Source organism: Caloenas nicobarica, chromosome 4 (genome assembly GCF_036013445.1).
Source record: "Caloenas nicobarica isolate bCalNic1 chromosome 4, bCalNic1.hap1, whole genome shotgun sequence".
Lineage (NCBI taxonomy): Eukaryota > Metazoa > Chordata > Aves > Columbiformes > Columbidae > Caloenas > Caloenas nicobarica.
This window is the reverse complement of record NC_088248.1, coordinates 69,731,414-69,749,298: the sequence shown is the minus strand read 5'-3', so window position 1 is coordinate 69,749,298 and position 17,885 is coordinate 69,731,414. Positions and strand designations below refer to the sequence as shown.

General features: G+C 37.7%; 1 protein-coding gene across 2 annotated transcripts in view; it reads left to right on the top strand.

The window, feature by feature from the left end:
- The window catches only part of FAM193A (family with sequence similarity 193 member A), a 76,969-nt gene that overhangs the window by 27,401 nt on the left and 31,683 nt on the right, over positions 1–17,885 (top strand). For both annotated transcript variants that reach the window (XM_065633465.1, XM_065633466.1), the window contains exons 2-7: positions 3,287–3,352; positions 5,951–6,196; positions 8,193–8,359; positions 8,580–8,747; positions 11,447–11,681; positions 15,127–15,251. In XM_065633465.1, coding sequence (XP_065489537.1) covers positions 8,214–8,359; positions 8,580–8,747; positions 11,447–11,681; positions 15,127–15,251 — 674 coding nt within the window. In that variant the 5' untranslated portion in view covers positions 3,287–3,352; positions 5,951–6,196; positions 8,193–8,213. The remainder of the gene's footprint in view (positions 1–3,286; positions 3,353–5,950; positions 6,197–8,192; positions 8,360–8,579; positions 8,748–11,446; positions 11,682–15,126; positions 15,252–17,885) is intronic.

Genomic DNA, 17,885 nt, shown 5'->3' with positions numbered 1-17,885 from the left:
TTTTCCAGAAAACTAACATTTTAGAGAGATTGAATTAATGTGACAGCAGCTTCCAGGAAAAAAAAGTAACTTCTTTTACTTTGTAAATAACACTTATAGAAAGAACAGAAAGGTTTTCCGTTCCCCTGTAGCCCCCCATCGCTTTCTACTATGGTGAAGAGATTCCCCTGTTCCTGGTCCCTGTCAGCCTTCCTTCTGGCACTTGTCTTCACAAAATAAGTTTTTAAAACATAAAACTTTAAAATAATTAAAAAGGATACTCAGGACTGTAAAAATAAGTTTAATTTTTTAGAAAAAGTGTTGTCCAGAAGTGACAGCTGTCGAGCTTGTCACTTCTACTTGAAATTTCTGCACACAGTTATATCCGTCAACATATGGCCCAGTAACTAGATCTTGTAAGGTCCTTCTGCAATTCTCCAGTTGCGTTAGTAACATGAATTTAGTGCTATTAGTTATTGTAACTTGATCATCTCGAGCACTTTCTTGCTGTAGACCTTGGATAACTGCAGTTTTCCAGATCTCTTTTGAACTTGAATAAATAAATATTTAGAAAATCATAATCTGCTCCTGTGGTACTGGTGAAGTATAAAGCTAGCATTAAGATACTGAAGTTATCAGTGCAACTGTAACATCCTTGAGCTTCTTTAGGACTCTTGGCTGAATGTCATCCACCTTTAGTGGACTGCTAATTTTTGAGTTGTCCATTTGCGCCGTACTTTTTGCTAGCAGTGCTGTGCTTTGAAACAGATTAGCTAATGTGTCTTCCAGAAAGAAGCCTTTTACTGGGAGGATATCTTGAAACTCCTCTACAGTGAACACGAAGATGCAGGAAATAAATCTGGTGATTCTGCCATGCCCTTAGCTTCTTTGAGCATTTTTAAATGCACCTATTTGTTTACTTACTTTAACCTTACAGATCCTGCCAGGCTGCCTACTCCTTGCTCTTCATGTACCTTGAAAAAGGATTTAGTTGTTGTTTTTGTAGTTTTTCCTCACTTCCTTTATTTGTGAGACGGTCTCGTAATTTTTTTTCCTCTCTGTTTTTGGTTTGCTATTGTTTGAGCCTCATTTGGACAACTTCTACAAGATTCTTCTAATGTTTTCTCTAATATGCTATTTAGCCCTCTCTTTCCCTTCCCTGTCATGTCGTTATTCACCCCCACTTAAGTCCTTTTTGCGATTACTTTTTTTTAATATTTGCTTTAAGCCTCATACAATATCTTAAATCTTATTGCCTACAGATATTTGGTTTTTATTATTCTCTTTGTTTCCTCCTATTTATCTAATTCATTTCTCTAAATTCCTTGATGTTTGTTCCTCCTGCAGATATTTAGGTTGCTACTAAATTCTGAGGGGTTTACGCTAATATTTTGAATGAAATCCTGCCCAGTGCTTAGGATCAAGAGATGCCTTTTCTTTTGTTAGTAGCATGACAACTTCTTCCATGAAGCAGTCATGTCTGATGGTCAGTATTTTTTCTTGACATCCTGTGACACTTTGTGGATAACAGAAGCCTCCCACTGGTTTTGTCTTTGCTTCTGTACCATTTCTGGCTGCCTTCAGCTGGGTCACTAAACATCTGCATGTTTAATGTGGTGGCTCCTGCGTTTCGTGTTATCACTATCTTGAATGTAAAGAAAGGTAAATGTACTCCTTTAATGAATAGGTAATGGGTTGGATAGACTTGTCTTTTTTGAATTTTCTCAAAAAAAGGGGTTTTTTCAGCCACAGGTAGGAATTTCATTCTAAACTTTCTTACTGGTTTCTTTGTTCTTGAATGCATATGCACGCCAGTAACCAGTGGACCTCCAATACTGCAGGATTTCTTTTCTTGGTGAAGAGGACTTTCTTTAATCCAAATGACCTTTTCTTTTTTTTCCCACTTCTTGGAAGGTGGCTGAATAGAAAGAGGGAACATGTTCCACATCAGCGTTGTTGTCCCACGATTTTCAATCTGAGATACTTCACTTGCATTTGACATTTTTTTTTTCTTAAAAACCCACTCTTAAAAGTTAGCATAGATTATGTAAGTGAAGTTGTGTGGTGTCTTATTTGTATTTTCTCTAGCAATGATTTGAAGATTGTGTTTCATCCTCTACTTTGTGTTTGAAAAATCCATCTGAAGTCAGTGGCTTTGCAATTGCTGGCTCTGTAAACCGAGCAGTCAGTAATCCTGTGGATGTGTAAAACTAAAGGATGTTTTTTTTGTTCTGGAGGAGGCTCCAGTTCAAGTTTGGTAGCAGGGTGAAAATACTTTCTGAACTCTGTAAATCCAACACACAAGATGTGGGGGTTCCTATGTTAAACAGGCTGGGTTTTATTGCGGTCCTTGGAGTAGTCTTGGAAATATTAATATCAGGCAACAGTAGGTAGAAAACTGGAGGGCAAAACGAGGTTGGCAAAAGCATGTGAAAGGTGGAACAAAAAATGAGGTTGGCAAAAACATGTGAAAGGTGGAACAAAGGCCTAAGGTAAATTACATCTGAAGTTCAAGAGAGAAACCAGTGCTCAAGAAGAGGGAAAATTAAAATAAAATAATTGAGTTTATTTCCCCTCTCCCATTTTTGTTTTTAAATCAAATGCCTTTTCTTCAAGTCAATGTGATCTAAGGTTCTTCATTGTCACCGACTTGAATTTGTGAGCTGTCTTTACTCTTGTTTTAGTGTCCTTGAATAATGCTGTATGAAAACACTTGGGGCTTGTGAAGGGCACTTGGTTGGTATCTAGTGGAGTCTCTGTAACACTTTTGGACAAACACGGTACAGAAGAAATCTTGGAAAGGTTTCTGTGTGAATTGTAACCTGGGGCAGGAGGAAGGCTGAATCGCTGAACGCCGTTTGGAGGCTCACTGTGGAAATCTTGCTGGTTAACACTGCATATTTTTCTAAGCAGTATTGTATTTAGCTTTCAGAAGGCAAGAATATTTGGTAATTGTCTCGATTCACAACAGAGATTTGAAAGCTAAATGCAAACTATTAGATACAGAAGGAAAAATATCATTTTGGTTGTGACTTTTCTTTTTTCCTGTATCAATTCTTTCATATCAGAGTTGCATTGCTAGTAAAACAGCTATAGTGCAAAAGTTGAAATTACAAAAATTGTAAACTTTTGTGTCTGTAGAACTTTTATAACACAAGGCATTTTCCATCTCTGCAGCCAGTCATTCAAGTTTCAAAAGCTTTTTTGTCAACTCTCATATGCACGGGAAGATTTTGTTTAATTTTTTTTAATGCTCTTTTAGCATTAAACTCAACTGTTGTAACCAATGTACTACAATTTTTTCCAGGTTTCGCTAAATGGTACGCAGTTTACAGACAGTTCTGTTGGATCAGAGTTCACAGGTGTTTCTCAGGTACGTGCAGCCAAATTTTATGAGTGTATATGACAGCAGAATTATTTATTAAACCTGCTAGAGAAAACTCTTCAAAAACATCTGCATCTCTGTATAAGATTGAGACTTGGCGAACTGAAGTCAGTTCCTGATGACTTCACTATTCAAGTTTAAAAAAGCAGTGCAAGCTACTATTTCTAAAGTTAAATTCTATCATTATAATAAGCTTGAAATTGGACATAGATGTAAAAAAAGCTATGCAGTTTTATGGTAATAACGTTATTATTGGAAAGAAATCTAAATACATGGCAGAGATGCAGTTATTTCTGTTCTGACTTGTCCTACTTCCAGCGTTCTCTTATGAAAGTTGTATCTGAACATGTTTCAGAGAAAAAGCGAGACTGGGTGTTTCCTTGCAGGGGTGCATCACACATTTTTTGAAGCTTAACTAGTGGAAAAATATCTTGCTTTTCTTAAAACGTACACTTTGATTACATGAAGATGCATAGAAATGTATATGTGACCTAATTCCAAGCTCATCTAATCCATGAAGAGTTTACTGCTGCTGTTGAAATGGTCACGTGAACAGTTAATGCGTTATCATATTTTGAATAAATAAGAAACTGCAATTCATAGTTTCTTTTTATGATGACAAAGCCATAATGGGAATCTGATATGTTTATGGTCTAGATTTTGTCAAGGTTCTAATTGTCAGTTTTGTTAGAAATAAACTGCTTAGAAATTTTTGTTCTTAGCAGTTGATCTGTTTTGTGGTCTAGGAACCAAGTGCTTTCATTTGAACTTCAAATCTGTCATAAATATGGGCCCAACTGGGAGATTGTTAAGGTTTTATTGAGTCTGTGAGTTGGCTGGAATTAAGATTGTTGTTCCTGATGTATTTGCTATTGCATTTTTAATGATCATAGTGCAAATTAGAGACAGAATTCTGGACTTCTAGAGGTCCTTGCAGCATGGCTGGGATATGTTTGCCATGACCTTTACCTTTGTAAAAGTGAGCATCAGGTTGTCCTAACTTCTGAACTTTTACATTTTTGTCCTCTGCTTTTCCTACTTGTTGGAAGATGTCCTGCAGGTTATGTTTGTAAGGATTTTCAGGAATGGAAACTGTCAGGGCCAAGGGGCTGAGCAGCTGTGGCCTCTTGCGTGCAGGGTTTGTAGCATCAGTAAGAACTGCAGTTGGATGCAGGTCAGCCAAGAGGAATGTGTAACTTGAGAGGTCTGATCATGTCTGTAGAGCCAGTAAGGTAAGAGGATGTTCCAGACTTTTGGGAGGCAGAACAAGTCTTCCCTTATGAGAATGTTTTCTGAAAACCTGCAGTAGACACCTGGACAAGTTATGTTCATTTTCTTGCCTTAGTTCTTAGGTGTGAATTCTTGAAGTGGCATCAGTGAGTAAAGAGATTAGCTGTTCTTGCTAAATCTATTAACTTATCTTTCAGGAGTCCATGAGAAATTTAAGATGATACTTGTAGAGATAAACTCAGTGTGTCTTTCGTTTTTTTTTATGTCTAGAATTCTCAATTTTGTTTCCCTATTACTGAGTCAGTCTTTTAAATGCAAAGAACACAGAAATCAGAGCTCATAATGCTGTGCTGTTTCTCTTCAGATGTCAGCAGTATGGAATTGATTTGTTATTGCTGTGAAGACGAGTCAGTGAATTGTGCTACAGCTTGAGCTAGTCCTTTGCCCTTAAGAACTTTTCACCTGTGCTTGTGCATGTCAGCCCTAAGAGATCTTTAAAGCAGTATTTTTGTTAGTATTGAGATTGGAACAGTATTCAGAGGTGTGCTTGAATGACTTATTTAAATTTTACCTTTCTTTTGAGAAATAATGTGACTATTTTGTGGCTTACATAGAAGATCTGGCTAATTAAGGCAGAGCTAGCAGCTGTAATATCAGACAAATCTGTGATTCTGCCATTAGAAGATGTTTTGTTCCATTCATTATAACTTTGCTTATCTCTTGTGAAGTTGGGTTCTGTTTGGTTTGTGCTGCTTGACATGTCTTTGAGAATCAGTTTTGGTGATCAATCAGCATTTCATGGCTGAACCAGAATTTCAGGCATCTGGAAGAGAAAGTAAGTTTTGAACTCTGTGTTGTCTTAAGTTCCCAAGTCTACTTTATTCAATAGCTGATAGTGGATTTTGAGACTCTACTGATTGGTTTTGTTAAAACTGAGTTAAGCTTTCATTTTGTAATAAGCTTAACTGAAAGTGTCTTTGTTTCAGTTAGTATTAAAAAAGGCAGTGACACGGAACTTCCAAGAGCAGTTATTTTCCTTTTTTTCTCTAAGAATGACAACAGTAAAAGGAATTATACTATACCTTTTTTATTTTGCTTACTAGATTATTACGTCTAGGCTAATTATTTTAGAGAGGAAGGCTGTAGTCCCTGTTCCCTGAAAACATGACTTTTTGAATGGGGTGTATTCATCATCGGAATTGTTTGCCATATGGGGGTTAAGACGGCTGTTTGCTCTTGGGACACTGCACTTAATGATGACTTTTAAAATGTGTGTATTTTTTAAAAATATCAGATAAGTTTTATTTCTGGTATGTATTCTGTGAATAACCAGTTATCTATCAAATTTATTTGTAGACACCGTTTACCTTTGGCTTGGGCCAAAGGGCACCATATACAACTGGGGAGCATTGTCTTCTTTGTAGAAGTGAACGAAAAGATAATTCGCTTTCAGAGAGCGGGATAAAAAATTCTAGCAAAACAGCACTTTCCACATCTCCGAAAGCAAACAATGTGCTGCATCTTCCACTGTGGGTGTGTCCAGACTGTCGACGAACAGTCGAAAAAGAGGAGAGGCACACTACCGTAGAGCAATCTCTTGTGGTAAGTGGAAGTACTTCTGTTCAGTAGACTGAGAAGAGATGTTGTTATGGGCTGAATGCTACTTTGTGCTTTTGAACCACTTCAACTGTAAGTGCTCAGAAAGTATTTTAGAAGATTTTGAGTTGGTTTTCTTTCCTATGAGCTAAACGGAACGGGTAAATTGTTCTAAAAATGAGGAGTTCTGATTCTGAGTCTTGGATATTAGGGTAAAGCGAGGCTTGGATTTGTTTCTTGCTGGTTTTTTGCCATTTCAGTTTATTGGATCTCATACTTTGTCCTTTCTCCCTTTACTTAAATTCTGTTTCTTACGCTCTTACCAATGCAACTTTAATTATTACACATTTTTTCTGTTCTCTGTCTGCTTGTGTACTTCCCCCATTCGTGATGTAAACTGTCGAAATTTTCCTTTTTCTTCAGTGTTCTGGAGTCACTGCAGTTGCACTGCCACCTTCCTGCATGTCTCTGAGGTTTTTTTGTCTTTTCTTTCCTGTATTTTTTAATAAAGAAGCACAACTTTGCATAGTATGCATATAACGATTTCTTTGTTGGAGCACTGCAAACACTGATTTTAATACATGGTGCTAATATTTCAAGTTTTGATTATTTTCTAGATTAAATGTTGAAATATAGTTTCAAATGACAATTCAGCTTCATGTGAGAGCTGTGCTCAGTGTAGCAGAAAGATAGAAAAAGTTCATTGACAGGTCCAGTAAAACCCCATTAGAAGTAAAATATGATGCTGTCCTGCAGAACCAAATCTTCACAAGTGATCTGGGAAGCCACATGCTTCTGATAATTGGAAGCATTATAGATTCCAGCTGACATCTCCTTGTAGAGAACTAACGGACTGTGCATGTGCCCATAGGCACATACAGATTTTTATTTCAGTAAACAAGTGTGAGGAAAGATTGTATAGCATATGTTGTTAAATTCTTATTAAAAACACAGTTAACAGAATATTACTTAAGTACAACTAGTGTTTAATGATATTCTTGCTATTAGCAAGGGTTAGTAAAATTAATCAAAAGATATTACATCTAAAGGAATGGTACTGTTAGTCTGGTGGTAAACACATCCTAGAGAATTTAAAGCACAGCAAGACTGAACCACACTATTTTTCGAGTCCAAATTTTTGATATAAATTTATGCTCTGTTTAATGAACTAGTAAAGAAAATAAATGCCCTAATAGTTCAAGGAAGGCAGGATTTGCTTCCGAAACATTTTGTTAAGTTATAGATATTCCAGGTACAGTAGCAACTGACAGTATATGTTTTATTTGGCAACTGTTTTCTTATTTTAAGAGGAAGTTTTTTTAAAGCAATCAGCGAAAGGATTTTTAAGGTTGGGAAGCTTGAGTTGAAAAAAGAAGGAAAAAAGAGGGGAAAAAAAAAATTAGGTGGCCAGTCACATTAGAGATACTAGCTGGGGCGGGAAGTGAGCTAAAAAAAGAAAGCTGTTATCAGTCACTGCAAGCCAGAGTGTTGTCATCTCGTACTGAGCAGCACTGAGTAGCAGAGGTAGCATCCATTCCCAATGACAGCAACTTTCTAACATCCATTACTATGAGGTAGGATGTCTGGCTGTTATAAACAAGGAGATTTTATGCTTTTTGCTAGAAGGGATTGTTGAACTATGAAAGTTAAACATGCTGTCAAATAGAGACTAAAGAGATCTTACTAGTTCATGATTAATTGTGGGTGATGCAAGCCTGCCTTTAGCTTAGTTCATTGTTTATGCTGGAGTACATAAAGGTGATAATTACAACCAATGTACTTTGGTTATTAGAAATGAAGCTATATTTATACCATTTGTTTTCTCAGTCCATCTCTTGCATTTATTAGGCTTTTTGACAGTTAATTCTTTGTGTCTGGTTGAGTGTCTTCCCAAAATACATTCAGCAGTAAGAATTGCCACATGTGTTTTTGCATACCTATTGTAGCCTTACAAACTAAAGGCTACCTGCGTTGATTTTTTTTTTTTTTTTTTTCCTTTCAGAGCCAAGATTTCCTTTTGCACATGCCCCTTGCAAACAGTGGATCACAGCAGGAATCTGTAGGAGGAGGAAGAATAGCTGTTGGTGCACAGACGGTGCCTGCTGCAGATCTTAGCAATTCCTCTCCTTCAGACATAGCCTGTAACTGTGAGGCCTGTAACGAGCGCAGGTAAGAACTGAACTCAAACTCGATAGTTTGATGCCTGTAGTCAGGCTGACAATAACAGTAGCTTGTGGATGGCAGCTTTTATCCAATTTTATACATTTAGACGTGTACTTTATTTTCAGATGTACATTGTTTTTCCTGAAGAGCATCTTCAGAATACTAGGAATCAATACACCTATGCGATGTACAAATAGAGTGTAATTTTTTTTGTCGTTGTTTGCAGAGAAAATTCAGCAGAGCCTGAACGTGAACCTCAGCAGCTTCAAAATTACTGGTCAGAAGTAAGATATATGGTTCGGTGTATATATCGCCAAGCTGGGACCCCTTTGGCAGATGACCAAGACCAATCTTTGGTACCAGATAAAGAAGGAATGAAAGAGCTGGTGGATAGGTATAGCACTTTGAAAAATATCTATTAATTGCTAAGAGGATTTTTTTTTAAGTAGTTTGGAATATTGCTTTTTAATAGAATGTTATTTACCATCTGTAAGTCTGGTTGCTTAGAGTGGTTGCCTCTCCACTAGAATGAAAAGTTAGAACAGTCAATTCTATTTCATGCAGGATATTTAAATGCTAGATTGAATGCATGGGAAGCTATATTCTATTTATACACTGTTTGCAATAGGAATATTAATGTATAATTATGGAAGGGTGACAAAATTTTATTCTTCAAAAGACCTTGAGATGTTGGTGGGTAATATGGCAATGTTTAGTTTGAATTGCCCACATGAAAATCTTACATTGTCAAACTAACCTGAGTTGTTATAGTGCTTGCATCTTATTGTAGTTGCAACAGCTAGAAGAGAATTTTCACACACACACAAAAAGTAATACTGGCAATTGATCACTAGTTTAGGCAGATTCTGAGAACCTCTTTCTCACTTCAGAAGTCGAAATTGTAGCTTTTCTAGGCGTGAAGTTGAGGATGTGCTTAATGAGATCCTCAGTTGTGGGGTTTTACCTTTTGAGAATAGCATGGCTGTCCTTAAAGTGCTCCGGGAGGTTCATCTCCATTTCTGCCTAACCGAATGTGTGGTCAAGGAATAATTGCTCTCCTTGATTCTGTACATACTTAATATACTACGGTCTGACTAGTCTGACAAACTGTAGTTTTTATGCGGAGTTCCTAGATGAAGCTAAATTCTGGTGAGGTAAAAAAACTTTTGGAATATTGTAGTCATCTAGCATTGCTCTTTGTGTGACTATGCTCCTGAATCAGCCTTAACAGATAATTAAATAAGTGTATTGCACTTCTGTTGTGTAAAAACTTAGTGTTTGGTTTTGAACATGAGTTGTGTAAATGTAGAGTAATGTAGTATGCCTCTGTATTAGTCACATTTGGTTTATTTAAGTAATCAAATCATGCAGTGTAGGTTTTGAAATCGAAGATGCTTCAATGTTGCATAGTGTGTAGGTAATTAAAGCTGAATCACAGCTAAAATGGTGGTTGATTTTTATGCAGTTTCTCTTTAATGGAAAAATTTTGGAAACTGGAACATCTACTGTGTACCTTTCTTATGTACTTGATTTTTCTAGAACTGTTTTTCACTTTTTTAAAAGAGATTATTAAAATAAAAAGGCAGAAACAAAACAGGATCTCAAAGAAGGAAACCTTAAATGTCAGTATGATTATTTTTCACTTGAGTTTCTTATGATCTGCAAAGTATGAAATAAAATTAGGATACTGTGTTTGAGCAGACACCAGTGTATCCTGTCTGTGGTGCTAATATCACGCGAAATTTTTTGACAAAGCTAGTCAACGTAGGTATTGAAGGCGTGAAAGCAAACCAAACAAAACCATGGAAAGAAACAGACTATCTGGTCATCTTACCTGAAAATAAGTAGTGGTGCCAGGTACTGTCCCTACTGTGTGTTGGAGCACTTTGTGGCAATCTGCTAATACTCTTATTTTGTGAGTGCTGAGGGAAGAGCAGGCAGTAGATAGCAGCAGACTTTCATTCATCTGACTCTTAAGTACTTATTCCTTTCTTCTTCGCCACCTCTCTGTGCTGTAAAAAAACCTGAGGCAAGTGCTTAAACTTCATGCACAGGGCTTTAAGTAGTAAGATTTCACCCTGAAGTGCCTCAAAGCAGCCATTGGGTTCAGTGTTCTTCTGTGTGGGCTGGTTCAAACCCATGGGTCAGGTCTTGCAGGTACTGAGTGGCTGAATAGAGTGCATGGACAGCAATGTGCTTCTGGAGCTTCAATGTTACTGTGCTTCCCTGGGACAAAGGAGTCCCAAATTCTGATCCCTGTTCTAGATTTTCAAGAAAATAATAAAAAATACACCAATCCTTTGTAACGATTGCAGTTTAAGTGCCACCACAGTAGAGTGCCCTAAGTCATGTTCTTTGAAGGACGTTCTTTTCAGCCGTCTGAATCCCACGTCTCTGCTACGCAGTGACACAGCTTTAATAAAAGGTGCAAAGAATGTCCTTGTCCAAAGATTCACAACTTGGGATAAGAAACTATCCGTAAAGGTGAGGAGGAGTTTCATGAATGTCTTAAAAGCTTGGTAATTGTATGAAATGTCGTCTTTCAGTTCAGCTCAGCAACAGAAGGGTCCCCCATCAGCAAGTCCTGTCTGGTCAGTGTGTGTTTAGGAATGTTGTGGCTGCTGAACAGGTGAAGCTCCTTCAGTTTGAAGTAAAGGCGTGTCCTTGTCCGGGAGATGAATAGGGCCTAGGCCTGGCTGTTCCAACTGGGACACTGTTAGGGCTGTTTGTAAGAACATGGAGAAGTTGTAAAGAAGCTTGTCTGAAGAGTCTGGGTATCTGTAGGGTTGTATGCAAATTGAGTGAAGGTTTTTTAACTCACAAGTTGAAGTGAAATACTAAGGTGTTAATTTGTTCCTCAGGTGTGCAAGCATCCTAGTCCTAAAGCTACACAGAAGCTCAGTTCCACATTGTAAAAGTAAGGAACTGGACTATGTTCTTCCAGATTTAAGGTAGTTCTGTAAACCGTAGCCATTGTTTCTTTTTGATGATGATGGTGATGATGATTGTAACTGGTCAGTATTTTTAGGAAAGTAAAATTTGTTGACTACATGCCTTTTTTTTTTTTCCCCCACAAATACTCTAAAAATACAGGCTTTGTGAAAGAGATCCATATCAGCTTTACCAACGGTTGGAACAGCAAGCTAGAGAATATGTGCTTGAAATGAAGGTTCGTCTGCTCCGACACTTGTCCCTGGGATCTAAAGTTGCATCAACATTAGCAATACAAGGGCCACCACAGGCCCACCAGTTCATCTCACTCCTACTTGAAGAATACAGTGCACTCTGTCAGGCAGCATGTACAATCAGCGCCTTTCTAGTTACTCTGGTGAGACTTGAAAAAATAACCTGTATGCTTCTACTTGCCTAGGGGTGATGCTAGCAGAGCTGTTCTGGGCTCCTTCAGGTGTCTTCTGTGGTGTTTAAAATGTGAGCTTTTTTGTGTGTGCGTGCTTGGAGACGGGTATTCTGAAAATGCAAATTTAATTCTTCAGAGATGTGCATTAGGCATCTCTTACAGTGAACTGATGAAATTACCTTTGTAAAGAAAAATGTAGGATGTGGTTTGTGGCTCTTAATCTGAAACTAATCTTTAAGCAGATTACAAAATTTTAGACACTGCATTTGCAAATGTATGAAACACTTCTCTATTCATCTTTAACGGTCTCTTGACAACCATGTTTACAGGACACAAACTTTTATGTGTAGCACTAATTTAGGTTGTTTCGATGTTCAGTTTTTCATTTATTTGTAAGAAAGAATGGCTAATTGAGAAGGTGATCTATTGCCTTGGAATTAATCTGCTATGTTCTTTCTTAAATGCTTTTTTGTCAACTGATCGTGATGTTAGTCTTGGAGTTATATTGCCAGGTAGAAAATAAGCAACAGACATAAAAATCTATTATTGAGTAACTTTCCATCATGAGTGAGTAATACAGTAAACAAATTCTGTAATTCTGTTTGTCTAAGGGCTGAGAAGGCTATTAATCCTGTTTTGTTAATAATCCTTTCCTGTACATCCTTTGTTAATGTCCTTATCCTGTACATCCCTTTTCTTGTGTATACTTTGCACAAGCAAAAGAAAAAGTGGATAAACTGGTAAATCTGGGGTTTATTGCCAATTAGCTGAAAGTGACTGTCTAGGTAGATAAAGAGAAGAAAATAATAGGCAGAAACAAGACTATGGTGGGCATGTGTGAGAAGGACGTAAAATGGAGGGGAAGCAGAGTGTCGTTACTGAGTTAGGGCTGTTAGTAAAATTAAATTGGCAAGGCAGGAAGATGTTTCTCTTAAGGAATCTGAGCATATCTGGTGCCTTTTTCTGTTGTCAGTGCTCTGTATTTGCTGTTGTCTGCTTTGTCCTCCCCAGCTTTATCACTTAGATACAGACCTGAGGTCACTTTCATCTCCTGTTTATTGGCTGCTCTTAAGTCGTCAAGTCTCTACCAATGTGCTTGGGAGAGGTTTGCTCTTTGGGTTGATTTGCATTGGAATTTAGAAATTGGTTCAGCTGAAAAGCAGATGGATTACAGTACAAATGTTAGCTTTCTCAGAGTGGATCCACAAATAATTAGCATATTAGTGCCATTACATAGCTAATCAGAAAATAATATTTTAATATTTTTCCCCTGGTTATTATTGTCAACTAGTGGTCATGAAGACTTAGCAGGTATGAGAGATGGAGATAATGGCTACGAAGAGACAGAAGATGCTTGAACTCCCTAACCTACCCATTTTCTGACAAAATTTGAAGTAAAATAAAATTCCTGTTCTCTTCAAAAAAACAAAGTATGAGAAAACAAAATACCCCAAACTTTTCTGGTCCTTTTCCTTCTGCAGCCTAGTACGTACTGAAAACTTCTTTCTTCTAAGCTGTGACATTCAGAAACTGAACTGCGAAAATGTGGGATACTGTGTCTCATCATAAATGTCTTAGATTTATTAAATAACCATTTTATTAAATGGAGAGGTATGTCACAGCTTCCAGTACAGGTAGTCACCAGCCTTTCCAGTGTGCAGGGGTGTTTTCTCTCAAGATACCAATGCACTATGGAAGAAGGAATCTTTTCAGCTGAAATACTTAAAAGGCAATCAAGATCTCTACACATAGTACAGCCTTCCTTTTTAAGGTAAAACTTTTGCACACAGCGTGCTGTACAAAGGCATATAATGCTTTGAACCTCCACCTGTGACAATTTAATTTCTCAATGAAATTATGAACAGCTGTCCTTGCTTTCCAAGGAATCCCACTAACTAGTGAAGTTCAAGAGCAGGAACAAAAACTTCATGCCCCACCAGGGAATGACAGACACTGAGAACAAGCTGGAAAGATTGCGGTCAGTACAGAGGAGCCCTCAAGTGCCCAGTAGAGCAGACTAGAAGGGAAAACTTGGCAGTATTTCTTTGTGAGAAATATAGAATCATTTCAGTTGGAAGAGACCCTCAGGATCATTGAATCCAACCATAACCTAACTCTGGCACTAAACTGTGTCCCTCAGAACCTCGTCTAAACGCCTTTTAAACACCTCCAGGGATGGTGACTCAACCACTTCCCTTGGCAGCCTCTTCCAATGCCTGACAACCCTTTGTGAGGAATTTTTTTCCTAATATCCAATTTAAACCTCCCCTGGTGCAACTTGAGGCCATTTCCTCTCGTCCTGTCACTTGCTATCATACTCTGTACCATCTGATATACAAGATTTTGTAGTAAAGTGTTGACTGTTTTGTTCACAGCATAATATGGAAACAGCTTAGTGGATCAACCTTTCTCAGTGTTGACCCTTGAGAAATTATTAGCAATTTATAGAAATTTTAAATATTTTAAAGACATCATATTCAAAGTGGAAAGGTACATGTGCCTTTTGCAACTTGAAAAAACCCCACCCACCCTTCTTAAATAATAATAAAACTGCAAACTTGATTTTTTTTTTTGAATACAGATAGTCTTGTATTTATGTCTGGTATAAATATGTACGTGGTTTTTAACCTGCTATGCGTAACAAAACTTTGAAATTCCAAAGTATTCAGGTATTTCTGGATACTCAGGGTTATAGTGCATAGGGCTCACTTGCTGACCTGGTAGCCAGAATGCTTGCTTTTAGTTTTGCTATGTGGGGGAGTCCTGGTGTAGAAAACCTGCATACTGCTGGCAATATGTGGGAAAACTTACTGACCTGAAAAAATATTACACCTGTCTTCAATTCTTATGTTTTGATAATAATGGATTTACATTTTGGGCCTTGAAATGAAACACAATTATGTGCTAAACTCAAATAGAAAAACATTCTGCTTACTAGAAAAGCTGTTGGTCTCATGTATATTTAGAAAACTTCAGTTTTGAAGCTGTGCTTGGAGAGAACTGTTGCTTTATGTCAGTTTTGAATAAAGACTAGAGTGTGCCATTATATATGTGTCTGTTGCTAGATAACTGAAAAATAATCAGACAAATGTTTGACAAGAAAACCTGAGAATAACTGTTTCAGATCGTAAAATACATCTGCCAATGCAGAAATGAATGGAAGCTTTTAACAACGTAGTCTGATTTGTCTTTTTTTTCCTAATCCATGACAATTTAGAAAAACAAGAAATGAAGCTATGGTTATTTAAGTCATTGAAGAACTACTTAAATTCTGAGTTTCTGGGTATTAAAACTGGGTGAGATCTGAGTTGGATAACCCAGCCTGTAGGTTGGAAATTTAAAAAAAATTCTTGCCTCGGACTTTTTTTTTCCCATTTTCTTGGCTTATTTCTGTGTTTTTGTTTTGTTTTTATAGGAAAATGAACATTTGAAGAAATTTCAAGTGACATGGGAATTGCACAATAAGCATCTGTTTGAAAATCTAGTATTTTCTGAGCCACTCCTGCAGAATAGCTTGCCAATGTTGGTGTCACAGCTAAGGTAGAGTTGAACTTTTCTTTTGTAATTTTAAGGAGAAATCAAACCCCATGTTTGCAACCAGAGTTTAAAGAAAAAAATATAATCTTTGCTGCTTCTACAATTTAATAGGTTGTTCTGTCTTGAAAACAGTATTGTTAATTGAGCGGGCTGCTGTCATAATTTGCTTGTCAGAAGAATGACTACCCTGATCTGTGTACTCGTAGGTTACCTAGTAAAATGACAGCATCCTATGGAAATACTGATGGTAGGACTGAATAGCGCTGCTTTCACTTCTCATCGGGCATTGCCGCTGTCTTTACAGCACTACAAGCAAATTAAAGCCTCAGTGCTTCCTACAGTGCACAAATAACTTCCTTTGGAGTTTTAAGCAATCTTTTCCTTGGAGAAGGCAAAAGAAACAAAATCCCTTGCTATGTGCTTGTAGGTCTGATGGCATAGTGCGTTTCCTGAGGCTCTAAAATGTATGTTTTGTTAGCAAGGTTGCTCTGCTTGTAATTTGTGTACCTGCAAAGTGTTTGGGGTTTTTTTAGGGAAAAGGTATTAATTAATAGAAATTCTATTCTTTATCCTAAATCCGAACGTTTTTAAAGTACAGTCAGGGATGGTTCCTGTTGACCTTTCAATCTAATTTCTGATGAGGAGACATTTACACCCTGTGTACATGTGTATTAAAGGAATTGTCTTGGGTATTTTTCCATGCTACAAGAGCAGTTTGAAGTCTCCCACAAGAGATGTTTCTCACAGTGAATAAAGACGTTTGTGATGAGTTCTCCTTTTGCTAGCAGATACTAGAAAGAAAAGCAGGAAAAAAACAGAAGTCTTAGTTGTCGCCGAGCCCAGCAAGAAGTCTGAGGTCCCTCAGGATAAATTGTCTAATTGGTTTACTTTAAATTGGGTTGGTACTGATTTTTTTTAATATTTTTATATTTTGTTGCTGTGTTCAATACCATTCGTTCAGTTGCATATTTTCCCAGTGATCTGTGTTTGACTTCCCAGTACCACTGACACTGTATCCCTCACTCATCTCCATGCTGTCTGACAAGGCTTCTCTGCATCTCTTACTCCAGCAATCCTGCCTATATCAAGACTGTTTATATTGCCTTCATCTGCAGTAGCTGAGAATAGTCTTAGTGAAGCTTATAGTCATTTCTGAACAAAAGCATTTGGTTGTTTTCGCTTACCTGTTGTTCTCAAGTGCTACTGCCATTAAAGTCTGAGCAACAGAAGGTGTTTCTCTGCACAGCTTCAATGTAGTGACAGTTGCCTTCAAGGCTTAAATATGATGAAGTCAGTCTCTTCCTGCAGGAATTTTTCAGGACATCTGTGTTCACTAGATAACTTTAAGGGTGTTTCACATAAACTGCTTTTGCGTACATTGTTTCACATGAGCCTTTTCGAAAGGAGAGATTCAGCACAAGCTTCTTGTTCCATGGTTTCTAGTTTATATAGTGTATGTCTTGTTTTTCTTTAAGCAGAGATTACTTCTGTTTTCGTGGACTCCGAGGGTTTTACTGCTGAGTTCTCTGGATCTTGAAGTAAGAGAATTAGGTAGCCTTCCCTGAGAAGTTTTTCTGGGGGATAATCTGCTGGATAATTTTCTGGGGGATAAATCAGTATTGGGAACTGATGGAGGAATGTTCAGAGTGAATGTTCATGTCAGAGAGGCCTGACATGGACAAGCAGGGATCAGCCTAGTCCCCTGATCATTTGGTTAGTAGAAAATCATTTGAACACAGTAGAGAAGGCATTAGCAGAATTCCCTTACAAAAGAACGTTGGCATCATTGTTTTCTCCTCCTGAAGAAGAAATATGAAATGGTGTTTTGACATCTTAATTTCACTTAGATTTTGGGTGTTCACCCTTTCTCGTATCCCTGATTTAAATCACTAAATCATCTGAGTATCTCTGGCTTTTTCAAAATATATAGTTGGTGTGCTGTGATTAGTTCCAAGGATGCTTATCAGATGTCAGACTAGAAAAGGTGTTCACTTAGTGGGGGTTAAACATAGCAATCTTGTGGGGATGGAGGTTACTAGCTGATATGAGATCAGCTGTGTCAGTATTTCACGGGGCTTGTCATCTACTCAGGGTAAACTACCCGAGTCTTAACGTGTTGTATCTCGTTCTCCTACCTAGTCGCTGTCTCTGGTTTGTTTAGGAGGCACACTCAGTTGTACCACCTGCAGAGCAGCTCTAAGAGCTGTCCCTATGCTTATCAAGAGTTAATTAATCAGCAGGGCTTCTAGATCAGATGCAGCATTTCATAAGGCTGTATTTTTGTAATCAGTATTGAAGGAAATCCAGTCAACCTACCTTTCATAGGTGTGACCAGTACTTCCTGATAAAGGTGTCTGTCTGAAAAGTTTTCTTGGAGGTTAAATGTGTCTTGGGTTAACATGCTTTTCACAATTGCCTCCTACCTTTGACAAACTGCTTTATTGGGAGTTAGTAATGAAGTAACTACCTAATCCCTGGTGCTTTTCTGTCCTGGGGCTTTTCTGTCCTCTTTGCTTTCCCTGTATGGGATGGGGCAATGTTCAAGGTACATAGAACCATAGAATCATTTCGGTTGGAAGAAACCCTCAAGATCATTGAGTCCAACCATAACCTAACTCTAGCACTAAACCATGTCCC